Source organism: Carlito syrichta, unplaced genomic scaffold, assembly GCF_000164805.1.
Source record: "Carlito syrichta isolate Samal-C Ts95f unplaced genomic scaffold, Tarsius_syrichta-2.0.1 Scaffold302919, whole genome shotgun sequence".
NCBI classification, from domain to species: domain Eukaryota; kingdom Metazoa; phylum Chordata; class Mammalia; order Primates; family Tarsiidae; genus Carlito; species Carlito syrichta.
In genome coordinates, this window is record NW_007247015.1 from 317331 (window position 1) to 326378 (window position 9048).

The window sequence follows — 9048 nt, forward strand, 5'->3', positions numbered from 1 at the left end:
GGGATTACAAGCTTGAGCCACCACATCCGGCCATCCTGTTTTTCTTGAGGTGCAGCGGGAGGGGGCCAGCTTTTCACAGCAAGAATTTCTTCATTGTGCTTGCCTTCCGTACTTACTGCCTGACACACTGTCTCCCCATCTGCCTCACATTCTCTTGTGGTCGTGCACGTGCTCATACATGCACAGATGCAAGCAGATACTTCTGCATTCATGGCCCAGGTTCTCATACCTGCGTATAGGCCTATGATAACACATACACACATGCAGACTTCCTCTGCAGAAGTCCCTTCCTTATCCTCTGCTTGCTTGCCTCTGAGATCAAAGAGCTCACTCCTTCTGAAGGCTGCCCATTCCACTGGAGAACAGCTCTGGCTTTAGATCCAAATATGCCTTCCTACCATTCCCCTGGGCCCTGGCTTACTTGCAGGTTTCTACAGATCCTTCTGCCTCTCTCTGACCTGCAGACCCAACCTCCAGGCTACCCTGCACACTCTCAGGTGGCCCCTGCCCCAGGCTGCCCTGGCACCTGTGCTTGGGTGAGGTCCAAACAGCCTGGAGAAGACGGAGCCCTCCGCCACACTCTGTTCCCTGGCAGCCATTCCAGAGTGGCACCATTGCTGAAGATTGGCAGAGTCCATGGAGATAATTGCATGGCTAGTGTGGCAGTGGCCAACCATGCAGCAAGCCTGCCTCCCTCCCCGCTGGCCATGGTATTAGAGGGGCAGTGAGCAGACCTTGAGACACCACCTGCCCAGCCCCCTGCAGACATCTCTGGGAATGAGTATGGGGCAAGGTCTGTGCTGCTGGGTTCTCTTTTATTAGCCAAGAAGAACAAAGAACAGGTCACAACATCACAGGGAGAACGACCGACGGACGGATACACAAACAGAGCGTCATGCTGCACTACACAGGGTGCAGGGCAGGGGAGGGGAGTAAGTTGAGTCTTGTTTTTTTCAACTAACAGAATAAATAAATACAGTACACAGTGTTTTTGCCACGGGCTGGCACGACCTCTAAGCACAAATGGTCACAAAACAGCTGGTTTGGAAAGCAGTCTATACAGCCCGCCAGGCTCGGAGTTGGGATGGGGACCCAGGCCCCTGGGCCATGTTCTGGGGGGAGAGAGGGGAGATAAGGAAACAGGGGAAGGGAGGTCTCAGATAGGAGGGAGAGGCAAGGCATGAAGCTTTTCTGGAAGGGATGGTCAGAGCTTGAGCCTCGGGCTCTTCGTCCTATGGGTAGCCGGGGAGAGGCTGTGGCCCCAGCGTCAGGTGCGGTGGGCCCACCCAGCCCATCCCTGTGCCTCCTGAGGAGACGCACAGTACCGTTCACAGGTGTGCACTCCTCCTGCTCCCTAGCTGCGTCCAGTACCTGAGGCAGCTGCCTAAACTAGCTTGAGAGCTGCCCAAGGGCAGGGACCACATATATCTTCCCTGCCTGCTCTGGGCTTGTGGGTTTGTGCCAGTTGAATGGGAGAAGTGATGACATAGATCTGAGGGAAGCTGGGCTGAGCCTAAGGTGGGTGGCAGAACATGACTCCAGATGGAGGTCGGAGAGGCTTCCTAGAGGAGGTGGTAGTGTGTAGGTCTGTTGGATTCCAAAGCCCAGTGACAGTCACTGAACCCAGGGGCAGATGAAAGCCTCAGCTCCCCATGCCTGGTCCAGAGGACACTTTTTATTGAAGAACCAGAACTTTCTGGAGCTGATCTCAGAGAACAGTCGACGGGCCATGGGCCATAGGACACCTCCAAAATTCAAAACTCCATTCTTTCCAGAGTCTTCGTCAAACTCCCATAGCCCTGCCTCAGTCTCTCCTTCGCTCATGCTCCCATGACTGTTGGATTCACTTTCCAAACTCCAGACTCCAGGAAGACACCCAAGGGTTCAGAAATCCTCCATGGCCTGTCTTGGTGCTTGCCACGTGGAGGTGAGGTCTTTAGCCAGGATTCCAGGCCCCTCAGCCCCACCTCTCCTGAAGCCAGCCATCCCCTTCCCATGGTCCACTTAGTCTCACCTCCATTGCTTTGTTCCAATGGTTTTCCTGGTCAGACTACCATCTCCCTCACCTTTTTCCTGTCCAAAGCCTTCTCCATCTACCCCAGCCCAGACTGACCTCCGCTCCAAGGGTGATGGGAATTGGTGTTCTGCAAACCAGTCCCACCAGGGCACCAGCAGAACCCTTTTCCCACTGGGAGAGGAGACAAGCCTTAGGAGTCTTCACCCTGGTTTAAGCAGGGGTTGGAGTGTTCAGTGGTAAACCACAGAGGGCTGTGGAGCATGACCAGGAATCTGTCCAAGCTGCCCCTTCCCCTGCCCCAAGCTCCTGAGAACATGCAAAGGCATGGAAACGGGGTGACCTTAGAGGCTGGCACTGGAACTCAAGAAAAGCAAGATCAAATCCAGATTGTCTGAGCTAGAGGGGATTCATTATACGTATGGGGAGACTGAGGCAGTATCCACAGAAAGGCTTGTGTGTACAACAGCCTTTGCTTCACAGCAAGGCAACAGTAATTTTCTAATACATACATTGTGCTTCTGAAAGCCTTTTGTTGTCATTGTTCATTTAAGTAAAAACTTCTCTCCTGCAAGGTTGTGAGCACAGAATGCAAAGTGTAAAGCAGAGCAGAACCTCACAGGCCATCTAACCCAGGTGGGAAAATGAGTCGAGAGAGGCTACAGGCCTGCCCAAGGTCACACAGTTTTGAAAGGCAGTTTGCTGAGCTGGGTTTCTGGACCATTAACAGGAGCACACTTCTCCATGCCAGTGACTAGCTGGACAAGAACCCTTACTTCAACAACTGGTTCTGAGACAGGAAGCCAACAGAACCCCGAGCCCACACGGTGCTGTGTGGTTTCACTCACTGTGATCAGGAGCAAAGGTCAACCTTCGTTCTGGGATGGACCGTAGCGGCTGAACCTGGGGGCTGGGTTGCGAGAGAGAAGCACCAGCCCTGTTCTCTGAGAGGCCTCTCCCCCTGCTGCCTCCCTGCAACCAGGGAAGTCTCACCAAAGAGAACTCTAGAGCCCACAGTCAGTCCTGGCTGAACGCTGACACCAGGCCTCTGTCCTTGGAGGGCTTGCAGGCAGTGATGGCGGCCATTCTGCCACCTGCCTGGCCTGACGTTGCCTCCTCAGTCTTGAGAATGGTGACCTCAAGACTGAGAAGAGAGAAGAGAACGTAACTCCTGACTCCTACCAAATGTCCGACCTGAGGGAGGGTGGGAGTGGGAGCCTGTGGCATCCCCTGCCGGCAGCTCCAGGGCTGCAAGGTCTCCAGCTAGGGCCTCGTTGCCTCTACTGGGCACGGGAAGGAACAGCAGCCTAAAGAGAGTGCAGGTGCGGGGAGGAGACAGCAGACACGCAAGGGGGTCGGGGGGAGAGAAGGAGAGCAACAGGAAGAAGCAAAATTACTAAAACCAAAAAAATCACAACCCCAAACCAAACACTGCTGGGAAATGGACGACACCAACACAACCAGCACCAAAGGAAGAAACCAGGGATAGGGGAAGAGACATGAGAGAAAGATCAAGGGTGGGGGAGACAGAGGCTGGGCAGAGAGGCGCAAAGGGACCAGGACAGAGGCAGGGAGAGGAGGTCAAGGGAAGAAGGAAAGGAGAGAGAGAGAAGCAGAGAGAGAAGGGAGTCTGGGAAGCTACGGAAGCTGGAGGTGCAGGCCAGGGTGGCCGTGGAGAAAGGGGAGTGGGGCAGGGGGCCTGGGGCAGGCAGGTGCCTGAAAATATAGCTTTATATAATTATATTTATATCTCACATTCCACACATCGACTTACTAGAGGGCAGAAAGGGAGGGAGGGAAGGGAGGAGGTGACATCAAGGTGAGGATCTAGCCAGTGAGAGTCTCTCACTTCCCCAAGGGAAGCCAGGGCACCCCGCCTCTCACCTCCTCCCCATTCAGCCTCCACGGGGTCCAAGCAGGGCCATGCAGAGGGTGTGTAGTTGTGGGCTTCACCTCGGGCTGGGGTCTGGGGAAGGGGAACAGGGAACCAGATGCCAGGTCCCAGGATCCCTGGGCTCAAGTTAACTCCTTCAGAGCCATCTGGGGATAGCCATGGGCTAGGAGGGGGGACCCAAGACCCCTGGCTGGGTTGGAGACGGTCAGTTGGGCAGCGTATCGAGTCCCAGGGAGGCCGCGTGCTGCTTGGCCCGGAGCCGCAGGTTCTCGATGCTTGTAGTTTTACTGTTCAGGGCAGCCGAGGCAGGTGCCAGGCCTGCAGGGGGTGCGGGCAGCAGTGGGGACCCCCACACACCCTGGTGGGCAGCAGCAGCTGCTGACAGGGACTGGTAGTAGGACTGGCAGTGCAGTGAGCCCAGCGGGGCCATGTTGACTCCCAGGTAGGGCACAGCGGCAGCAGCAGGTGCCGGGCCCCCCACTTCAAAGGATGAGTAGTGCACCAGGTTGTTGGTGGCCGCCATGTGCTGGCGGAATTGCTCCTGCAGACGGAAGAGGCTCAGCGGGGATGAGGAGTAGGAGTGGGAGGGGCCCAGGAGGCCGCCCCCTGGCGCTGCGGGAGCTATGGTGAGGCTGCCTGGGGAATCTGCAAGCAGAGAACCAAGAACCAAGTACTCAGGACACGGGATTGGCCTGCTGGGAAGGGTACCCTCAGCATCCCCACCCCCTTGGCATTACAGATAAGATCCCATCTCAGCCATACATCCTGGAAGCATTGCCCAGAATCCTGGGAGTGAAGTATCCAGGCTTCCTGAAAGCTCTAGGGACCTTGCAAAGTCCCCATGTCTGTCCTGGTGGAGCCCCTTTTGCTTTTCGAGGGTTATCGCCTCCCCTTCCTCCTCTCCTGTCTACAGCTCCCATTCCCTTCCCCCGGCTCTTATCTCACAGTCCCTATGTCCTCCCTGGCTTGGGGTTTGTGTCTGATATGTGCCTCACACCACAGCTCTGTTCCCTAGGGAACATGCTCCAAATCTCTGCTGCTTGTGGGAATCTCTGGTACTGACATGGTATTCACCCAGTATGTCCCAGTACGGCCTTACTGATTGTTAGAATACTTCCCAGCAGTTGATAAATAACTTTGTCCCTGAGTTCTCCACCCCAAGACCCAACCCCTCCTACAGAACCTCCTAGACCTTCCCATAACTCAGTAACTACAGGGTGAACACCTGACTCGGACCTGCTCTGGCCAGTCTTTTCTCATCGGTCATGCCCCTGAGTATCAGTTGTTGAATACCCCTCCTCCACCTTGCACACCCAGCTCAGCCCCTGTCGGTCTCCGCCCTCCCACAACACCTCCCGGGCCTCACCTGCTTTGGGGCTGCCCCTCTTGCAGCCCAGTCCCTTGCTCTCAGCCCCAGGGCTCTTCTCAGCTTTGGGGTCCTCGGCCCCTGCCCGGGGGTCTTCCTCACGGTCAGGCTGATCCTCGGGGGCTGACTCACTGGCTGATTGCTCAGACAGGCTCAGGTGAAGCTCAGCAGGGGGGTCGCCACTGGGCAGACTAGGGGGCTGGTCCGTCTCCAGCTGGGTGTCTGGGGTTGGAGCCTCCGTCTTGCCTTCCCCGTGGGAGCCCTCAGCCTCTTTCTGCTTTTGGAGCTGTTCTTTCTGCAAGCTGCGCTGCTTCTTCCGGAACTTGGCCCGGCGGTTCTTGAACCACACCTGGGGACAGGAAGGTAGTCATCAGAGGTGGGGAAGAAAGAAGTGGGGTTATTGTGAAACAGGTTACCCTGGGAGAGGATGTACCTGACAGTGATGCTCCCATCCCTCTAGAAAACAAACACGCTAATTCCCTCCCAAAGCTCCCACTGATATCACTGAAGACTTTGATGGCGATGTCAGTTGCACTTTGGCATGAGGGATGAAATGCTGGCTCCTGGACAATGTGGATCCAGACTGATGGGCTGGTTCTTGTCTGCAAGGCCTAGCTAGGGGAGCTGGGTCCTACCTGCACCCGGGCCTCAGGCAAGTTGGTACACATGGCCAGCCTCTCACGCATCACCACATCTGGGTAGTGAGTCTTCTGGAAGGTCTTTTCCAGGGCCTCGAGCTGCTGAGCCGTGAATGCTGTGCGGCTGCGACGCTGTTTGCGGTGCTGGGAGCCATAGCGGGCCTCCAAAATGATGTCTTGAAATGTACAGCCGTTGGAGGGCAAGGAGAGGGGGGCCCATTTAATTATGGGAAATAGGTTTGAATCTCATCCTGCTCTGACCCTTTGTGGACGCCCAGGCTGCTTCCGAAGCTGTTCCCTGGCCCTCTGCACTTTGCTCTTTGCCCTTGGAAATCACCTGACCCATCTCCATATGGCTGAGTTTTCAAGCACTCTCCACCCTATCGTTCCTGATTAGGACCACAAAGGTCTAGCTCAGCTCCATGAACGGCTGTCAGTCAGGTGACTATAGGAGGGTCTTCCTTATCTGGCATTGGGAATGGGTAGGCAGATATTTCCCTAAGATGAACACTATGAGTATGATATTCTGAGACTACAAGATGCTGAGAATCTATGTCTATGTCCCAAAGGCCCTTAGACTCTGGCTACTAAGACTTCTTTAGCATCAGAATACTGGCCCCTGACCATGAGAAGCTAGACTGTGGGTTGGCACTCATCTCAAGGTCTGGGGGAGGTCTAACTGGGAAGACAGTTCACTGGCATCTGATTCTCTGTCCTCTGCATGTAAACCTCATCCCAGTTGGCCAATGAGTCTGATGTAGCCACTGGAGAAAGGACAGTAACTTATCTCCCATCACCTCATAAGTGGATCCTGTCCTGTCTAAACTGAAGGGAACCCAAGCTGTCTCAGGCTCTGCATATGGCTGCCAGCGTCCTTCCTCTGCACTCTAGGGATTGAAGAGTCATTTACCACACCCTAAATGGGAAGAAAGAGGCAACTGGTTGTCCAGGAGGTCCCAGACTTTGGGATACTCCTCCTTCAGGCTAAAAAGGAAGCTCTGAGCCCCTCACAAACTGCCCTTAATCCCAGTCCTGAGCAAGCCCTGAGCTCAGGCTGGTCACCCTGGGGTAGGGTGCACCTTCCCTGCCAAGCCAGCTCCCTTACCCAGGAAGGTCCTCAGATCCTGTCCCATTTCTGTGCCTGGGCTCAGGCTGGTCCCCCTTCTGTGCCATGCCCCTTTGAGGCCTGGTTCTTGCCCCATGGGCTGCAGAAAGCCCTCCCTGACTACAATGGATGATTCTGCTGCTCTAAGCTGCCCCACCATTTGACCCTGGCCACACTCCTGCTGTGCCCTCTCATGGGTCTGTGGGCACCTGGTCTCCCTAGGAGTTCCCTGAAGTCTTCTGAGGGCTGCCTGGCACAGCTGCTCGAGGCTTGGCCTAGGACAGAATGGGGTGAGTGGCATCACCTGCCAGGAAATCAAGCTCATTGAATCCTTCTCACACCCACCAAGAGGCTGGCAGGGCAGGAAAGCAATCAGTGGCCAGGACCAGGCTGCAGCTCCCCCATGGGTACTTACCTGGGCCTTGGGTTATAATGACTTCTGAGCATCTACCAGGCTCTGGTGAATACTTTGCATGTGTTACCTCAAATAACCTCCCAACCATCCCATGGAATAGGCGTTGCCACTGTCTCCTTTTTACAAAAGGAGAAACTGAGGCCCAGAGAAGAGCGTTGAATAAGCAGACCCTGCACTGACTGCACATCTGTGACTCCAACGCTCATATTTTTAGCCATGTCCTATTCCAACCCCACTCCAGATTTCACCTCTTTGAGCCTCAAATTCCTTGTCCATAAAATGGAGATAATAACCTCTCTTTATTGGGATAGAATAATTTAATGCACACAGAAAGAAAGAGCCACACACAGTGCCAGGCCCACAACTGATGTTCAAAACATGGGAGCCACCATTGTTATCTATAACTCCCTGTGCCTGAAATCTCATCCGCTGGGCATTCCAGGTGTTCTCCAACTACTTCCCAGCCATAGTACTCTGGACTAGCCCCTTACCCTCCTACCTCAGTTTCTTCATCTGTGAGACGGGGCTAATGGATACTTCCCTCACAGGCTTGTTATGAGAATCTGAAGGCATAGGGCAGTTGCAGAGCCCTGAACAGCACTGGCAAACAAAGGCTGCTCCGAATATACATAGATTTTGAATTGACATCTCTCTGTATTGCTAAGTGACCTTAGTCTTTCTGAGCAGCCCAGAACAAGCTTGCCCAGTGCTCCCTCCCCTTTCTACCTTCGGGAGCTCCCTCTCCCAGCCCTCTCCTCCTCCCCTAGTCCTCACAGTCCTGTCCCCATGGTCCCGTCCCCATGGTCCCGTCCCCACGGCCCTTACCAGCCAGGCGCTCGGCCAGTGTAAGCGCATGCACTGAAGGCCGGTAGTCGGGGGCATGCTGGGCCTGCTGGGCTGCCTGCTGGTGCAGGTTGTACATGGCGCTGAGAGAGTTCATGGCATGCAGCGAGTAGCCGTTCACCCCGTAGTGCTGCATGGCGGCATCCGCCTACAGACAGAGAAGAGGTAGAGGAGACATGAGACAAGACCATCAGATTCTACCTTGGGGGAGATCCATTCCCAGTCCAGACCCTGAACGCCCACCTTCTGATGGGGCAGAAACTATCTCATCAGAAAGTGGCCTGTCTTGCCCATGGCTTAGAGTGTGAGGGCTCCTGCATTTACTCCTTCATTCACCCACTCATTCACTGATTTTCTCAGCAGGACCACTGTACGGTTTAAGACTCTGGTCTCAAGTCAGACTGTCTGGGCTGAAATCTTAACTCTGCCACTCAGGAGTTTTGTGACTTTGGGCCTTCACTGCTGTGACCCTCAGTTTCTCCATCTGCAAAATGGGGCTAATAATTGTACCTATCTTATGGGGTTGTTGCAAGGATTAAGAGAAGTCCTTACAATAGGGCCTGACACACAGTGTGTGCTCAAAAACAATAGTCATTGTGATTTACAAATTCATTTGTTGCTTCATGCAATCATCTCTTAATTCAATTACTCAGGCACTTGTACATTCATTGATTCACTCACACATTTATTTATTTATTTATTTATTTATTTATTTACTTATTTACTTATTTATTTATTTATTTTGAGTTGGAGTCTCACTCTGTCGCCCGGAC

At 54.2% G+C, this 9048-nt stretch overlaps 1 protein-coding gene across 2 annotated transcripts; it reads right to left on the minus strand.

Moving 5' to 3' along the window:
• Positions 1–2689: 2689 nt before the first annotated feature.
• DMBX1 (diencephalon/mesencephalon homeobox 1) lies at positions 2690–8420 on the minus strand. 2 transcript variants are annotated; one of them, XM_008057289.1, is made up of 4 exons: positions 8258–8420; positions 5910–6088; positions 5275–5623; positions 2690–4553 (listed from the first exon to the last, which is right to left on the minus strand). In XM_008057289.1, exons 1-4 carry the CDS (start codon positions 8409–8411, stop codon positions 4114–4116), a joined length of 1122 nt encoding a protein of 373 aa, XP_008055480.1. In that variant the 5' UTR covers positions 8412–8420; the 3' UTR covers positions 2690–4113. The 2 variants fall into 2 exon arrangements, with proteins under 2 accessions (XP_008055480.1, XP_008055479.1); XM_008057288.1 differs by having other exon boundaries at positions 4114–4553; positions 5910–6105; positions 8260–8411.
• Positions 8421–9048: the final 628 nt, after the last annotated feature.